Source organism: Gallus gallus, chromosome 5 (genome assembly GCF_016699485.2).
Source record: "Gallus gallus isolate bGalGal1 chromosome 5, bGalGal1.mat.broiler.GRCg7b, whole genome shotgun sequence".
Taxonomy (NCBI): Eukaryota; Metazoa; Chordata; class Aves; order Galliformes; family Phasianidae; genus Gallus; species Gallus gallus.
The window spans coordinates 12,469,642-12,487,341 of NC_052536.1; the positions used below are offsets into that span (position 1 = coordinate 12,469,642).

At 40.8% G+C, this 17,700-nt stretch overlaps 1 protein-coding gene across 13 annotated transcripts in view; it reads left to right on the plus strand.

The window, feature by feature from the left end:
• The window catches only part of PTPRJ (protein tyrosine phosphatase, receptor type J), a 119,139-nt gene that overhangs the window by 95,301 nt on the left and 6,138 nt on the right, over positions 1–17,700 (plus strand). For 11 of the 13 annotated variants that reach the window (XM_046941364.1, XM_046941367.1, XM_046941365.1 and 8 more), the window contains 17 exons: positions 362–628; positions 898–1,164; positions 1,733–1,999; positions 3,141–3,404; positions 4,471–4,737; positions 5,967–6,233; positions 7,190–7,477; positions 8,968–9,102; positions 11,413–11,620; positions 11,724–11,842; positions 12,409–12,496; positions 13,481–13,522; positions 14,329–14,337; positions 14,428–14,515; positions 16,148–16,238; positions 17,045–17,118; positions 17,256–17,390. In XM_046941364.1, coding sequence (XP_046797320.1) covers positions 362–628; positions 898–1,164; positions 1,733–1,999; positions 3,141–3,404; positions 4,471–4,737; positions 5,967–6,233; positions 7,190–7,477; positions 8,968–9,102; positions 11,413–11,620; positions 11,724–11,842; positions 12,409–12,496; positions 13,481–13,522; positions 14,329–14,337; positions 14,428–14,515; positions 16,148–16,238; positions 17,045–17,118; positions 17,256–17,390 — 2,876 coding nt within the window. The remainder of the gene's footprint in view (positions 1–361; positions 629–897; positions 1,165–1,732; positions 2,000–3,140; positions 3,405–4,470; positions 4,738–5,966; positions 6,234–7,189; positions 7,478–8,967; positions 9,103–11,412; positions 11,621–11,723; positions 11,843–12,408; positions 12,497–13,480; positions 13,523–14,328; positions 14,338–14,427; positions 14,516–16,147; positions 16,239–17,044; positions 17,119–17,255; positions 17,391–17,700) is intronic. The other 2 variants (XM_040700556.2, XM_040700555.2) reach the window with 1 other exon arrangement.

Below are 17,700 nucleotides of genomic sequence, written 5' to 3' on the forward strand. Positions count from 1 at the left end.
TTTGAATTTGTCACTGATGCCTGCAACACAGAATTTTCCCAAGGACCAAGCTCTCCCTGAAATCCAAGAGTACTGGCACAGTGGTCATGTGTGCTGTTGATTCTGAATGCAGGAGATAGATGAATCCTACTCAAGATGCCTCTTTCTCACTTTTCTCTTACAAGCCCATTGATGGCAAATCCTCCAGGAGCCTCTTGTGCTGTTGCTGGTGTGCTTATGCACTCTTATTGACAAGTGATGTGAAGAAAGTGAAGTAGTGGTGTGTCTCTGGCTTTTTTTTTTCTTTTTTTTTTTTTTTTCTGTTGTTCTTTTTGAGTGGCTATTCTGGCAGGTTGATGGATTGTTGTCTTGCCTTTCCCAGAGCCCAGCCCAGTGCTTGATCTCAAGGCAGAGTATGTTGGTGTGACTTCTGTCAACTTAACCTGGACGGTCAATGGCACAGCTTTGACTGCGTACACGTACAGGATAGAGGTTAGGAATGCTACTTCCATTAGGAACGAAACATCAAATATCAACAAAATTGAAATTACTGGGTTAATCCCTGGAACATCCTATAACTTCAAAGTATTTGCAACGCCAGTCAACAATACAACTGAAGAAGAAGGATTGTCCTTAAACCTGTATACAAGTAAGGAACTACTGGTGCCTCTCAACTCTAAATAAAACTTGCAGTCTATTTTAAACAGCTCAGCTTTTAACCTTTAGTTTCTGATGTAACACTGTTTCACGATGCAATGATGCCTTGTTCCTGGAGCTAGAAAAAAAAATAGGTTGGTGTTATTGAAATGTTATATGGCTACAATTAATGCTCAGTCAGCATGGAATAAGGGAATGTGACTGGCATTTTATCTCTCTGTATTTCTTTGTCTTGACTGTTTGTTTTCCTGCCTTTCCTAGAGCCCAGCCCGGTGCTTCGTGTTGTGACAGAATATGTGGGTGTGACTTCTGTCAACTTAACCTGGATGGTGGATGACACAGCTTCAGACTCCTACACGTACAGAATAGAGGTTAGAAATGGGTCCTCCATTAACAACAAGACATCAGATATCACTGATGCTGAAATTACTGGGTTAATCCCTGGGACGCTGTACACTTTCACAGTCTTTGCAGTAGCAGCGGATGGTCAGACAGCAGGAGAAGGAGCATCCATAAGCCTTTATACAAGTAAGTGACACTTTCTTGCAGTCATACTTCTCGTGGTCTGTGTTTTGCTGTGTATCACAGGGCTCTGCATACCTGCTGTGTAAGGCTTGTAATTCCGTGCTGGTGTGGGCAGAGGTGATGTTTTGGTCCTGGAGCTCAATGCAGGCTATTTGCAAGGGATGGGATGTTAGGGTGCAGCAGAAACATTGCCCTGATCTGATATTGGTCTTGTAGTTTGTTCATTTTAATTGTCTTCCTTCCATATATTCTTCTCAGCCCTCGTCTCTTTCATAGCGTCCTCTCTATATCTCCAAAAGAAATCCTGGCAGCTCTGGCACTGTTGTGATGTGTGCTCTTTCTTTGGAGTGCCAAGTGGAGATGAATCCCAGTCTCAGAATGGCTTTTATTTCAGTTTTCCCTTACAAGCCCATTGATGGCAAAACTCCATGAGCCTCAGGTGCTCCTGCGCTCTTATTAACGGTTGATGCAAAGAAAGTGAATTAGTGGTGTGTCCGTGTTGGGTTTTTCCTGTCATTTTTGTGAGTGGATAGTCTTGCATTTTGATGGATTGTTGTCTTGCCTTTCCCAGAGCCCAGCCCAGTGCTTGATCTCAAGGCAGAGTATGTTGGTGTGACTTCTGTCAACTTAACCTGGACGGTGAATGACACAGCGTCAGCCTCCTACACGTATAGGATAGAGGTTACAAGTGACTCTTCTATTGACAGCCTGACATCGAATGTCACGATGGCTGAGATTACTGGATTAATCCCTGGGACATTGTACAATTTCACAGTCTTTGCAGTAGCAGCTGATAATCGGACAGAAGCGGATGGAGCATTCACAAGCCTCTATACAAGTAAGAAACCACTGGTGCCTCTCAACTGCAAGTAAAGAAACAGTTTGTAACAGAGCCCTGCTTTTTTTCTTTGTTTTTTCAACTTGGTGCTGTTACTCATTGCTTTGTTGCTTTGCTTCAGATTCTTGTGAACATAAATGTCAGTCAGTCTGTTAGAAAGATAAAGGGCTCAGCCTGTATGAGAGATGCCTGTAGGGCAGTTTGTCTTGAACGCCCAAACTGTTGACGTATGTAGGGGTCTAGTTGCTACAGCAGCATGACCTTGTCTGGAGCTCAGGGCTGAATGGACCCCTTGCAGTGCTTCTTGGAGCAGGTTGTCATAGGGTTTTGTCAGAGGCTGTGGTGTGCAAGAGAGACTTTTGTTCTTCAAGATTCTTTTAAGTTGTCTGCAGAGCCCATGGCCTAGGAATCCCATGGGCTGTGACAGTGTCTAGGATCACATTATCAAGTGTACTGCCACTTCTGTCACTCTGTGCTGTGGCAACATTTTTTCAGATCAGAAGGGCAGATGGGATAAGAGCTTTCTTGCATTTTAGCTCCAGTATGGAAAGGGAGCAGGCAACATCCATACAAATTAGTGGCAAGGGAGCACACTAAGTCAATACAAAATAACAAGGGGGACTGTGTTCTGGAGTTGCTTCTGGTTAGAGGAGCTTATTTAATCTGCTCTAGGTCAGTCTTGTCTGCCTAATGTTGATGCTGAATTAAACTTTCAGACACTGACACCCTGAATGGCTGAGCTGTTTCACACACCCCAGGAACCTGTTTCCTTCTGTTCGTGTTGTGGACAGGCTAGCTGAGAAGCTCAGATTCTAACAAGTGCAGGCATAGTACTGAGCTACCACATGAAAGCCACCCTGTATTCTGCTTTGTTCCCTGATTTCCACTTCTATCTCTGTCTGGGAAGCCATTGTGAAAAAAAATATTCTAGCATGTGACATGAAATGAAGAGAATCTCCTCTAAAATTCCTGTGGCCTTTACAGAGTTGTCCTGACTTGTCTGTAGCAGGGCATCAGTACCTTAGAAATGCTTCTTGGCTACATTTAATACTCAGTCTACGTGGAATAGGTGAATGTAGCTGTGGCTTTTTTTTTCTCTGTGTTTCTCTGTCTTGACGGTTTGTTTTCCTGCCTTTCCTAGAGCCTACACCAGTGACTGATCTCAAGGCAGAGCATGGTGTGACTTCTGTCAGCTTAAATTGGATGGTGAATGACACAGCTTCAGACTCCTACACATACAGAATAGAAGTTAGAAATGGACACTCCGTTAACAACAAGACATCAAATATCCCTGAAACTGAAATTACTGGGTTAAACCCTGGGACGCTGTACACTTTCACAGTCTTTGCAGTGGCAGCAGATGGTGAGACAGAAGGAGAAGGAGCATCCATAAGCGTTTATACAAGTAAGTGACACTTTCTTGCAGTCATGTTTCTGGTGGTCTGTGTTTTGCTGTGCATCACGTGGCTCTGCATACCTGCTGTGTAAGGCTTGTAATTCTGTGCTGGTGTGGGCAAAGGTGATGTTTTGGTCCTGGAACCTATTGCAAGCTATCTATCAAGCGTAGGCTGTAAGAGAGCAGAAGCAGCAGCATAACCCAGATGCTGTTATTTGCATTTGTTGCTATTGCCTAAAACAAAGAATTTTCCCGAGGACCAATCTCTCCCAAATGTGGGAGGTGAGGTTGAGTTCAATTTGTAGAGCATGTAGGCTTCAGACCTGTTTTTATGACCTTTTTTGTCTCACTCACAAAACAGAGTGCATCTGGGAGGTCTTCTGTTATTTTGGGGCCCATGTCTGCTGTGAATCTGGAGTGGCAGAGTGAGATTTGGGCAGCGCTGGCTTAAGAGAACTGCCTTGTCCATCCTGTTAGCTGTCTGTGCTGAGTATTTTATGTGCTGTAGGGGGGACTGTTCTGGAGCTGGTCTGTGAGGCTGTAGTGCAGCCTGCTTAATGACCGTGCTGTATTTCAAAGGAAACAGGTGCTCGCCTTGTCATTCATGTTCTCCTGATACGTACGTGTGTGTGTGCTCGTGACTTTCCAGTTGTTATCCAAAGGTCTGTCTCTCCTGATTTCCCTGTCCGTAGTGACTGATTACCCTGATTTGGAGATGGGTGGAGAGTAAAGTGCTGCAGAGGGGGTCTTGGAGATGTTCTTTGTGCTGTTGGAGTGAGTGTGAGGCCTTGAGCAGTGAAAAAGGAGGAGGGTTCTTAGCTCCTCGCTCCCATTTGTCTTCCAGTGATAACTGACTTTTTTTTTTTTACCTTCAGTTGTGCTGAGATGCACTATTTTTGCCCCATTTCTCTGCACCATTGTCTCCATCCTGCTTTCCAGGTACCTGTGGTGCTCCTGCACTCTGATTGATGAGTGATGTGAAGAAAGTGAAGTAGTGGTGTGTCTGTGTCTTTCCTGTATTGTTTGTGAGCTGATATTGTTGCAGGTTGATGGATTGTTGTCTTGCCTTTCCCAGAGCCCCGTGCGGTACTTCATCTCAAGACAGAGTATGTGGGTGTGACTTCTGTCAATTTAACCTGGACGGTGAATGACACAGATTCAGCTTCCTACACATACAGAATAGAGGTTAGAAATGGGTCCTCCATTAACAACAAGACATCAGATATCACTGATGCTGAAATTACTGGGTTAGACCCTGGGACGCTGTACATTTTCACAGTCTTTGCAGTAGCAGCGGATGGTCAGACAGCAGGAGAAGGAGCATCCATAAGCCTTTATACAAGTAAGTAGCTGTTTCTTGCAGTTGTTTCTGCTGGACTGTATTTTGCTGTGCAGCACAGGGCTCTGCTTAACTCCCTGAGAGGTGAAGTATTTTTGCTGGTACAAGTGCTGCACACAGGCTGCTTGCTGTTGGAGGTATGTGTATGTTATAAACATAGCCCAAATTCTTAAGGCAACCTTAAGCAACCTTCTCAAGTAAACAGGAAGTGATTAATTTTCTTAACAAAACCTGTGGCACATAGAAGGGACTCTTCCTGAGGAACTTCCTCTGCTGATTGGGATTTGTGTAGGCACTTTCACTGCCTTCGCTTCTGAGAGCATATGAGATTCAGACCTGTATTTTAAATGCTCTCACAAAACAGAGTGCGTCTGGGAGTCTTCTGTTATTTTGGGGCCCATGTCTGCTGTGAATCTGGAGTGGCAGAGTGAGATTTGGGCAGCGCTGGCTTAAGAGAACTGCCTTGTCCATCCTGTTAGCTGTCTGTGCTGAGTATTTTAAGTCTTCATATGTGCTGCAGGGGAGACTGTTCTGGAGTTGGTCTGTGAGGCTGTAGTGCAGCCTGCTTAATGACCGTGCTGTATTTCAAAGGAAACAGGTGCTCGCCTTGTCATTCATGTTCTCCTGATACGTACGTGTGTGTGTGCTCGTGACTTTCCAGTTGTTATCCAAAGGTCTGTCTCTCCTGATTTCCCTGTCCGTAGTGACCGATTACCCTGATTTGGAGATGGGCGGAGAGTAAAGTGCTGCAGAGGGGGGTCTTGGAGATGTTCTTTGTGCTGTTGGAGTGAGCGTGGGGCCTTGAGCAGTGAAAAAGGAGGAAGGTTCTTAGCTCCTCACTCCCATTTGTCTTCCAGTGATAACTGATGTTTTTTTTTTACTTCCAGTTGTGCTGAGATGCACTATTTTTGCCCCATTTCTCTGCACCATTGTCTCCTTCCTGTCCACCTCTCTGCATTCCCAAGGGAAACTGTGGGAGTACTGGCATGATAGTCATGGCTGCTCTTACTTCTGAATGTAGGAAGGAGATGAATCCCATTCAAGATGCCTCTTCCACAGTTTCCTCTTACAAGCCCATTGATGGCAAGGCCTCCAGGAACCTCTGGTGGTCCTGCACTCAGATTGATGAGTGATGTGAAGAAAGTGAAGTAGTGGTGTGTCTGTGTTTTTCCTCTTTTGCTTGTGAGCTGATATTGTTGCAGGTTCATGGATTGTTGTTTTGCCTTTTCCAGAACCCAGCATGGTGCTTAATCTCAAGGCAGAATATGTTACTATGACTTCTGTCAACTTAACTTGGATGGTGAATGACGCGGAGTCCGCCTCCTATACATATAGGATAGAGGTTGCACATGAGAGCTTAATTAACGAGACGATGTCAAATGTCACTAAAAGTATTGTAACGTATTTAATCCCTGGGACCTCTTACAATTTCACGGTCTTTGCAATAGCGGCTGATAATCAGACAGAAGGAGAAGGAGCATCCATAAGCCAAAATACAGGTAAGTGGCTGTTTTTTGCAGTTGTGCTTCTGGTGGATTATGTTTTGTTGCGCAGAAGCTTTGCCTATATTCTGCCTACCTACTTGAGCTCTGAGATATTGTTACGGGCACAGGTACTGCACGTTCCCTGCCTGCTATCAGAGATATCTGTGTGGGTAGGAGTTTTGTGTTTTCACCTTCTTTTCCTCGTGAGTGGGGGCCTCGGGTCCTTATTTTGGAGGGCTCCCACTCAGAGTGCATTGTTTGGAAAGTGACTAAAGTGCTGCTCCTGATGTAGCTCCCTTCTTGGTCTCCCCTTTCCTTTGTTCTGGCACTGTTTTGAGGAGTCAATTGTGGTTCTTTTTTAGTCTCTTAAGCATGTCCTTTGGAGTCACTGTTATTTCCTATCACATCATTTGTCTGCTCTAAAGACACTTTCCACATGTACAGGGTCCCTAGCGCTCCATCTATCCAGTAAGGCCATAAGTAGCATTTCCTTTATATGATAGCACATCTGCATCCTTTGATCCCATGTTCTTTTGTTTGTATCCATGTTTGTCCATTTCTGGAGTTGCAAATGATAGATGACCAGCTGAAATTTTTCTAAGAGCTATCCCTAAATCACAGAGGGTGCTATGAATAACTGTGAATTAGTATTTGTCTACAAGTATAAGAATGTTCTTGTTCAGTAGTTGAATAGTATTTGAAAGCTTTGCTGATTTTGATGAACAGCTATTCAACCTCATTTTTCTCGGTAAATTTATCTGCAGAGGAGTTAATGCAGAAGGGTTCTGTGTATTTACTGTGTGCTAAATACATCTCTTCCTCATTGTTTTTTGTAGGTGGTAGCTTCCTCTGTTTAGAACTAGAAAGGAATACCAATGTTTTATAAACTCTTATATGCAGAAGAACTTATAAACAGACTACTTTTTCATTGTCACTATACTTGATTTCTTACTCCTTTTTTTTTCCCCCAGTTCCTTCCTCAGTGAATGCATTTCAGTGTGAAGCAGTGGCTAATATGTCTTACCTAACGCTGAAGTGGAACTGTCCTTATGGTGGCTATTCTGGCTTTGATATTGAAATATTTAATGGTACTTGGACAAAAAAGCAACAGAGTCAATTCTGTGGGAGAGAAGGCTCAGAAGAAATCTTCAAAACAGAACCTTTAGATTATTACAAAACCTATACTGTTAGTGTTACAACTGTTTCAGACGGTTTAACGAGTCTTCCAGTGCAGAAAATATGTAAAACAAGCATTACAGGTAAGCATTAGGATCAGATAATGGAAGATATTTATTGGAAAAAAAATATTAACTTTGCTATTGCAGAAGAAGAAACTTTATATATCAGCATATACATTTATTAATAAGGTACCACATTAATGCCAAGTCTATCTCATGCACACATAAGGAGTGATGACCAGGGAAATTCATGAAGCAGATCATCTCATGGCATGTATAGGATAACAAGGTAACCATAACCCAGTCAGTATGAGTTTAGGAAAGACAGGTCCTGCTTGTCTAACCTGATCACCTTCTGTGATGAGATGACCTGCATAGTGGACAAGGGAAAGGATGTGGATGTTGTTTACTTGGACTTTTCCAAAGCATTTGATACCATTTCTCACAGTGTTCTGAAAAATCTGTCTGCGCGTGGCTTGGATGGATGCACTGTCTGCTGGGTAAGAAGCAGGCTGGATGGCCAGTCCTGGAGGGTCATTGTGAATGTGAATCCAGTTGGTGACTGATCACAAGTTGGGTTCCCTATGTCTCAGTTCTAGGAGTAGTTTTTTTGTAATTTTTATGTAGATGATCTCGATGAGATGAAGTTCACCTGTGATAAGTTGTCAGATGGGCAGGAGTGTTAATCTGCTTGAGGGTAGAAAGGCTTTGCAGATGGATCTGTAGATTAGATTGAGGGACCACATCCAGTTACACGGTCTTCAACAAGGCTAAATGCTGGGTGCTGCAGTTTCATCACAACAACCCCACGTAGCAGTACAGTCTTGCAGAAGAGTGGCTGGAAGGCTGACCAGCAGAAAAGGCCTGGGGGAGCTGGGCAACACATGGCATATGGGTAGTAGTGTGCCCAGGTGTCTAAGAAGGCTGATGGCATACATGCCTGTGTCAGAAACAGTATGGTCAGCAGTACCAAGGTAGTGACTGTGCCGAGTACAGAGAGACTGGTGAGCTTGCAGCTTGAATACTGTGTTTTGGCTTTGGGGCCCCTCACTACAAGAGTTGCTGGAATGCATCCAGAAAAGAACAACGAATCTGGAGAATGGACTAATTTGAAAACAAGACATTTGGAGGAAATGGTGTAGTTTAGTCTGGAGAAAAAAGAAGGCTGCAGTGAGGGGGATGTCACTCTTTTTTCTTGGGTGGCAGGCAATAGGATTCAAGGAAATGGCCTCAAAATGTGTCAAGGGAGGTTTAGGTTTGGTATCAGGGAGAATTTCTCAATGGAAAGGGTGGTTAGACTTTGGAACAGGCTTCTAAGGGAAGTGAGGAGTTGCAGTCTCTAGAGACATTTAAGAAATGTGTGGACATTGCAATGAGGGCCATGGTTTGGTGATGGATTCTGTAGTTACATGAATGGTAGGATTTGATGATCTTAGCAGTCTTTTCCAATCTAAATGATTCTATTATAAATATGCATGCTATGAACAATGTCATTACATTTTCTTGCTTGAAAAAACTTATCTGTATCTGTCATTAAAGTACTTAGAATATGTATATTTGTCTGTTTATAGATCCACCTGTTCCAAACAAAGCTCCTTTAGTCAAGGCAGTCAGTCACAACTCATTGTCTGTTGAATTTCCCGATTTTGAGTCAGTGAACGGACCGTTAAAAGCTTATGCAGTAATGATCGTAACTGAAGCAGAAGGTAAGTTGTCATAATATTGTCTCCTAGCTGTGTGAAACAACTTAAAAGACAGCATTTTGTCAGGACAAAAAATTACTGTAATGAATATCCTATCCTTTAGACTTTAAAGTAGATTTCTATAGTCCAAAATGTGCTTTGGTGATTTTTTTTTTTTCCTGCTTATAACAAGAGAGAGCTTTCATTTTGACTTAAAACGCTTTAACTGAGAAAGATTGGATGCAGGTGGAAGGCTTGAGTAACACTGCCAGCATTACTTGTAGGGAAAGCTAGATAGTAGTCTGTAAAACTCACATCTTCAAAGCATCAAAGCTTTGGTGAATAATTGATGAAAGTCTAGAGAGAAATCATAAATAAAGCAACATAACTTTGCAGGGTAGGTTCTGGTTGATCTCTTAATTCCTTACCACACATTAGAGGAATAGCACAGCTGATGGAGATAACTTTTCCCCAGGTGGATTGTGACATTCCTGCTTATCCTTTGTTTTAACAATGGAAATTCATCATGCAGTGATTTGTAGCTCTTTCTTCTGTGGCTTCCCATATAATATATGTCCAAGAAATGCCCATCTATCTATAGTATAACAGTACAGAAAATTCCTATTTTTTCAGATGTGACTTAGTTCTCTTGGAGTTGCTGATTTGAATGTCAGTGTCTTAGGCACAGTGACAACTCTGCTTGTACTTTCAACCAGTCTTTTTTAGTCTTGATGAGATTCAGTGTATTATTCTGTGTAGTTTTGACTGTAAAGAATTCCAGTAAGTGGAATTTGAAGATTTGTTTGAGAGAATTAAGGAAGAAAGATCCTGCGTGTTTACAGAATCCAATCAGTGCTTTGGTAGGAGCAGAAAACCATCCTTAGGGCCAAACATCACTTCAGCTTTATGGTGTTTGGATAGTATTAATGCATTTGAATTGTGTTTCTCTGCCTCAAAGCAGACATTGTTACCTCTAGGATAAACAGAGGGGACTATTACTTTATTCCTTTGTATAAGAAGTTGGATGAGATACCGTAGGGTGATAACCAAGACATTCACAGAGGAGTGCAGGTATAACTTGGGATGTATGTCCTTTTGAAAAGAAACTAGGGACCATGTACCTCCTTTTGAAATGGAACTAGGAACCAGACATGACATCAAAAGTATTTAGGATGTTACTTAACATTCATTTCTAGGCAACTAAGTTAACTCCAATCTCAGTTGCTTTTACTGTGACAGATTAGCGCTCTCATAGACCTATGCTGTTCTTACACAGCTACAATTAATAGGAGCTTTGCTATTGCTTGCAGTGCGTATCAAATTTTATCTATGCAACTGTAATCACTTTGTAATCTTTCAGAACCCCTTTAAAACTTCTTCTTTTTAAAGATGAATCCAATGCTGCATCTGCCCCTAAAGGAGCTTTAGCTTTGTAAAGACAATCAACAGAAAGCAACATAAGCAAACTTCAGTTATGCAGGGAAGATGTTTCTTCATAGCACTCGAAATAGTTTTAGTCATTTTGTTTACCCTTGAGATGTCAGACAACTGGTAGTTCGAGCTGTGTTGTCATCACTTACATCACACATCCCAGCTATATAATCTGCCTCGAATTTCTGGGGTTCGTCTTTTAACAGCAGACACTGCACAAAGTAATGCTGTTCTGTAGCTGGTGTCATGTTGAACACAGTTTGATTACAGTATCCTGTTTTTCTGAGTCTTTTTTGAAGAGAAACTGTTTTGGTCACTGATTGTTTTATCCAATCTGTCTCTATGGTGAGAGAAAACATAAAACTCCTTCATTTCTCAGGGTTTAGGTGAAAAGACTTCGTGTCAGACACAGCAAGACAGTAGAGACCAGGATGAGTTCAGCATCACCCTGAATGAAGTTTGGTTCTGTTTGAGCAGCATGATGTTATCAAGCTCAAATTGCCCTTTTTCTGTCCTTTTCTTTGTTTGTGGAATATACTCTACATTTGATAGTTTTTTTAGAGGGTATGGACATGGCTGACGTGTGTAGCAGAAGTTGTCCACAAATACACCAGGATCCATTACTAACTAACATGCCTTCACAGAGAAGCTCTGCTATGTATGGGAGAAGTAAAACCAAAAGGAGATTAAATGAATGACACTGGAGAGTAGGAAAGGCAACCAAGTAAATTGCATTGCAGTAGAGGGAATTTCTGAGACTGTGTGTTGCCCTCAGTTTTTTGTTTCAGGCAGTACTTGTAGAGCAATCAAAATTGTGGTTAATGTGACATGTTCTCCAACTGTGCTGGTAGTCTCAAAAATAGTGGGTTATGTGTACCACTTATATCCTTGTTTCTCCTGAAGGTTGTTTGCCTTCAAAGTCTGATTTGGACTACACATACAATGATTTCAAGCAGAAGATGACAGCCACCTATGTGACATATGTCATAGACGTAGAGGAGATATCATCATCTTCCCATTCTCAGAACGGGCACAACATTGTTGACGTAGGCAAGGGAAACACCATGTATGGCTATGAAAATGGACCATTGATTCCTCTTCATTCATACAGGTATTTATCTTGCTGCTATTGAAAGCAAAAAGATAAAGAAGTCATAGACCTTGCCTATGACTATTAAAACCATGTCATGTATCTTTTTCTCCTTTATTAACAGAGCAAGCGTTGCAGGTTTCACTAATATAAACTTTACAGTGGCCAACAAAATTATGGGAGAACAAAGTTATGTGTCATTTTCGCCCTGTTCTGAGGTGGTTTCATTACCCCAGGATCCAGGTATGGTTAATGTAGGATTGACAGTTTTACGTGTACGTTGTGTTTGGAGATTGCTTAATTACAATAGGTTTCATGATAGCAAAACACCAATTGATCTGTCTGTGTTGGACTGTTTCTTTCTAGTTTTGCAGTGTCACTGCCTAGTAAAACCATATTTAACTAGTCCTGCAGGTGGCTTCTCTTTTTCCGTGTATGACTTCCAATATGGAAGTAACCAAAACCTGTGCTACTTATGGCATGCAAAAAGTGATTGGATGACACTGTGTGACTTAGGTACATAAACAAATAGCATCTCTGTTTGTAACAATTCTGTTCTATTAGAAGTGGGTGTGTTAGAACACAAGTACTGATCCTTTGACTTACTTTTTTAATTAATTTATCAACCTTGTTTTATTATTTTTAATGAGCTTTCAATACTGGTACTGCCAAAGGACACAGTAAAGAAGATCCTAGTAGAGCAGAGTGTTTTCTGTCACTTGCTAGGTTCTCTTATAGTGTGTTGATTGATTTAGAGCACTGTCAAAGAGGTAAATAAGCGATGAGTAATACTTGTTCTCTTTTACAAGGTGTTATTGCTGGAGCCGTTATTGGATGCCTTTTAGCTATATTGGCGGTAGTAGCTATAGGGGGTTACATATTCTGGAGGAGGAGAAGGTAATGTGTTCATTACTTTGTTTGCTGTGTTGAGGATTATCAGTATATCATTTCTGTATCCTAAAAAGAAAGGCCTCTGTTCCTGTTTTATCTACTTTCACCATGATGCTTTAAAGTATAGTCTATTTAAAATCTTCTTTGCTACAGATCAAAGTTTTTGCATCAAATTAGATCAATGACTTTGTTCAATTTATAGTTATGTACTAATGAGTTGAGAGCAGATTTGTTTAGCTCTTGAGAATTTGTGCATGCTTTTGAAGTTAGAAGTGAGCAAACATCAGATTGTTGTGCTAACAGACAGATATAATTGTATTGTAGGTGGTTTTATTTGAAAATATTCAGGAACAGCTTTTCTTAATTGCTTGCTCATTTGTTACTTGTTACTCTCATTCTGGAGTTTCCAAAAGCTGATTAGTTGTCTTAAGGTTTGAACTGGTCTCACACATTCTACAGAGGCTTTTTCCTGCTCCTGACTGTGTGATGCATCCCTTCTAAAGAGTTACCTGTAGAGTCTTTAGACCATTTTTTCTTAGCTTCTGTAAATAGTTGCTGTTATGACAAGTTTTCCTGTGTCTGGTAGCTACGGCATGTGTATTTTTGTTCAACTTCCACCTTCAGTACAACTGACACACCGCTGTTGAACATTAATGTTAGGGATTCTGGGATGAGTAGTGATTCTGGAGAGATGTTAGCAATGCAAATCCCTTGGATGCACTTCTTTTAGCAGAACTGTGCTTTGTGTTCAGCTGTTTGGTCTGGTTCCAATAGAAAGATACAGTTCCATTGTAAACCATTGCTGAAAGAATTATGAGGTATTTTAATTTCACTGCAGGTGTAAGATTTGCCTCAGGAGTATTTTGTGCACTGAGATGCCTTATAAGACACAGTTCTGAGCAGACACGTGAAATATGTATCATCAGAAATCTCATATGCTTTCCATTTAATTCTACTATGAGCATGTTGTATTTTTTTTTCTCCTTATAGGAAAGATAAAAGAAATACTGAAGTGTCTTTTTCTCCAATTAAGTAAGTCTTTTCACATGTTTTTTGAGCTCAAGTGATACATGCAAAACTTCCTCTGAACCCTAATGCTTGTTTTCTGTGCAGTTTCATGTATGATTTTGCATGAAACTTGACTCAAGCCTGCAGACTGAAAATAATCAAATTGATAAGACATAACGCCTGCTTCATCAATCAGCATTAGTTATGCAAGTGCCCAATATGGTTTTGAAAAGTAGAATGTTTTCATGAAACACAAACTTCTGAACACACTAAGAAAACAAAACAGTCCAAGCTGTTGATAAAGTACTTACAAGCAAAAATTTGCACTGTGTTCCAAACTCTCCCTTAGTTTATGGCTACTTTGAGCTGAGCTGTTAATTCAGATGGTGTGTAATGGTAGTAGCTGGCTATGGGAGGGTAACTACAACGTACTGAAAATCACAGGCGGTGTAATGGGACCAGGTTATTGGTTCATGGAACTGTTTATGTTATGAAAAGACTTACCCTGAGCATCCCATGAAGTTTCACCTGTGTAACTTTGATAATTAGAATAAAATACACCAGAGAATGAGGCCAATCTGATAGAGGGGGAATACAGAAATAGCTGACAGACTCCTTCTATCATATCCTTCTCCTGAAGGATGCACCATTTTCTCCTCGGCTGGAAGGGATCGTTTAAATGTTCTGCCTTGATATCCTGTCTCCTATAAATGCAGTTTGGTGGGCGCTACTAACAGTCATGCTTTTGTTCTTAGATTCGCATAGTGAAATATACAACTGCATGTGTCTAATCAACCTTTTTTCTTTCCCTGCCCCACTCTCCCCCGAAGAATAAAGAAGTAAGTAAACCACGTTTTGTAATACATTAACTGAATTCATGACTTATTTACTTAGTATCAGTCACCAATACAAGACTTTTCTCATTTTAGATCAAAAATGATTAAAGTGGAGAACTTTGAGTCCTACTTTAAGAAGCAGCAAGCAGACTCCAACTGTGGTTTTGCTGAAGAGTATGAGGTGTGTGTCCTCACAGGGGAGAGCTTCTTGGCTAATATTTTTGGGAAGCAAATTAGCTTTCCTTTGTAGTGTGTGTGATGTTTACTGAAGGGGAAGAGAAGAAGGGACCCTTGTTATAGACATCATAGAGCTGCATGCATAGCATTCCCTTACCTAATTCAGCTCTAAGTTTAGTTGAAGTGCATGATAAATACTTCACACCCTGAACCATTAAATCTGCCTGTGAGTTCTAGCATGGCCTGATGCTTGAAGCTCTTGGCAGAGCTAAGACCTCCAAAGTCCTTGCCCTAGTTGCATTACTGATGTTTGTGCTCTTGGAATGCCATTTAACTTCTCTCCACTTTATTTCATTGTGGGTTTTTTTTGTTTTTTTTTTACTATACAACAAGACAGATCTTTCACTAATATCAGGCTTCTTTAATGCATTATGTGTGACTTACAGACCACACATAATAAGTTGAAGTAGATAATAAGCATAATAATATGCATAATCGTTATCAGTAACATAGATGAGATAGAGTGCACCCTCAGCAAGTTTGCTGGCAACACCAAGCTGAGCAGTGTGGTTGATACAGCAGAAGGAAGGGATGCCATCCAGAGGGGCCTTGATGAACTCAAAAGGTGGGCCCTCATGAACCTAATGAGTTGCAGCGAAGTTAAGTGCAAGATTTTGCACTTGGGTCGAGATAATCCCAGATACATATACAAACTGGGAGAAGAACTCCTTGAGAGTAGCTCTGACAAGAAGGACTTAGGGGTCTTGGTTGTTGCCAAGGGGTCTTGGTTGTTGCCAAACTTAGCTGAGCCAGCAGCATGCGCTTGCAGCCTGGAAGGCCAATGCTACTCTGGGTTCCATCAGGAGAGGGATGGCCAGTAGGGTGAGGAAGGTGACTGTCTCCCTCTCTTCTGTCCTCGTGAGGCCCCAGCTGGAGTACTGCATCCAAGTCACACAGAAAAGGTGTGGAGCTTTAAAGAGGGTTCAGAAGAAGGCCACAAAGATAGTCCAAGGGCCAGAGCACCTCTCCTATGAAAATAGTTCAATTGCTATGAAATACAAAAGACAGTAACCAACTGGTGTTGTCACTGAAGGATTTTATGTTGTCAACTCTTCTGATACATAATTTTATTTCTTCTCCCCCTTGAAACTACCATTCTCCTTCTTTTCAGATGAGATTCTGTCCCTTTCATTGTATCTCGTAGGCTGGTGCTCCACCCTGCTCTCCTCTCAGATTTTGCTTTCTTCTTCAGTTCTTTCATAATGTAACTTGCTCCCTTTCTCCCTTTAATGCTTTCAAACCTCATGCTAAATGGTTTGCCTTTGGGTTAGAATGAGTCAATGCCCATGTTGTGTATTCTTACAAAACTATTACTGGGCTCTTAAAGTCTATTTTTGGGCTTCAAACATGCTATTATTCCTCCATTCTGTATTAATCTCTTATCTGTGATCTTATCTTTTCTGCTGCCACCCTCCTGCTCTGTAAAAAGCTGATTTTTATCATCATTTAGTCCAGTTTGACATGTCTGCTTTTACAGTAAAGTCCAAGAGTGTTTGAAGTATTTGTCTGTTTCAGTTGTGTTTTATATGTTTCCTAAACCAGGACCAGGTACTCATGAATCTTTCTTTCTCTGTAGGAACTCAAGTCTGCTGGTGTTCATCAGCCCAAATTTGCTGCTGAAATCGCTGAGAACAGGGGGAAAAATAGATACAACAATGTCTTACCATGTGAGCTACTCTCTCAGGTTTTATGTCTTCTATTAGTTGAGGTTTTAGTTGAAAACCCTTGGGCTTGGCAGATTTTGGTTTTAATCCCAGAGGTTTTGAAGAGGAATTAATTTGACCAGCGTTTAAATAAACAAATTTGGGCTGTCCTTTTCCTTGTATGAACATCCTGTATGAAGTCACTGGATGAAGACAGCTAAAGAGTTTTCCCTCAAAAATGCTCTTTTAAATAACTTTCCCTTAAACAACTGATTTCCATATTTCATTTGTGAGAAGCTTGCACTCCAGATCTGTTGGAGCTATGAGAAACATTAAGATACTGCTGGACAGCTTTGAAAACTAATAACCTAAGCACTGCCAAGCTGCAGGCATCCAGTAAAGATAAGTGTTAAGGAAAAGCTGGAAGGGTAAAAGTGAGTGCAGGAAAAACTGAAAGGGTAACAGTGAGTGCACTTAGTGCTTCAAAGGAGAAGCCTTGACTTCAATGGCATGGGAGAGAAATTACTTGTTTTCCTGTAGTGACTCAAAGTATAGTGAATTTTGGGTTATGTACGTGTATGTATGAAAACGCAAACCATGTTTAGGAATCTGTTTAATATTCTGAATTTTTAAATTGGCCAATCATTTTTTTTTAAGACCTTCATTGTAAACTCTCAACTACCATTACTTTAGATTCCTAAAGTTATGTTCTCACTGTTAGAATGTATGTTGTTCCAGAGCACCTTCTATATAGAAACCACTTTAGAACCGCGATATTTTACTGAAAAGTTTCCAATGTTCATAATTTTATTTTCCTTTTCTTTCTGCAGATGATATTTCTCGTGTTAAACTTTCAAATCCAAGCTGTACAACTGATGATTATATTAATGCAAACTATATGCCTGTAAGTTGCTTCATCGATTGAAACGAAAAACACACATTATTTTTATGACATAGGCTCAGTAGATCATATGATACATAAAATCAGCTCTTAATGGCTCACTGGTGAAGGTTTGTGTATGTATGCTTTTTTCTTCCCAGGGATACAGCTCAAAGAAGGCATTTATTGCTGCACAAGGCCCTTTACCCAATACTATAGAAGACTTCTGGCGCATGATTTGGGAAAAGAATATCTACTCTATTGTCATGTTGACAAAATGTGTTGAACAGGCCCGGGTAAGGTTGCTTTTTTTTTGATTTTTTTTTTTTTTTGGTTGATTGCTTTGGGTTTGTTTGTTTCATTTTAATGTTAAAATGAACAGTTGAATCTCTTCTAATTTAGTTGTTTCCCTAATAATGTGGGAGGTGGCTACTCTTTTAAACAAGCATCCACTTCCTGGAAGCTAGTTTTCTGAATTAAATGAGCCCATTTTTTAAAATCTATTTTCTCTTATACCTGCTGATGATCAGAATAAATTGCCTCTGGAAGGTTGTGGAATCTGCATTTTTAAAGGTGGGTTCTTCTCTCTAAAGAATGGTTTTGATA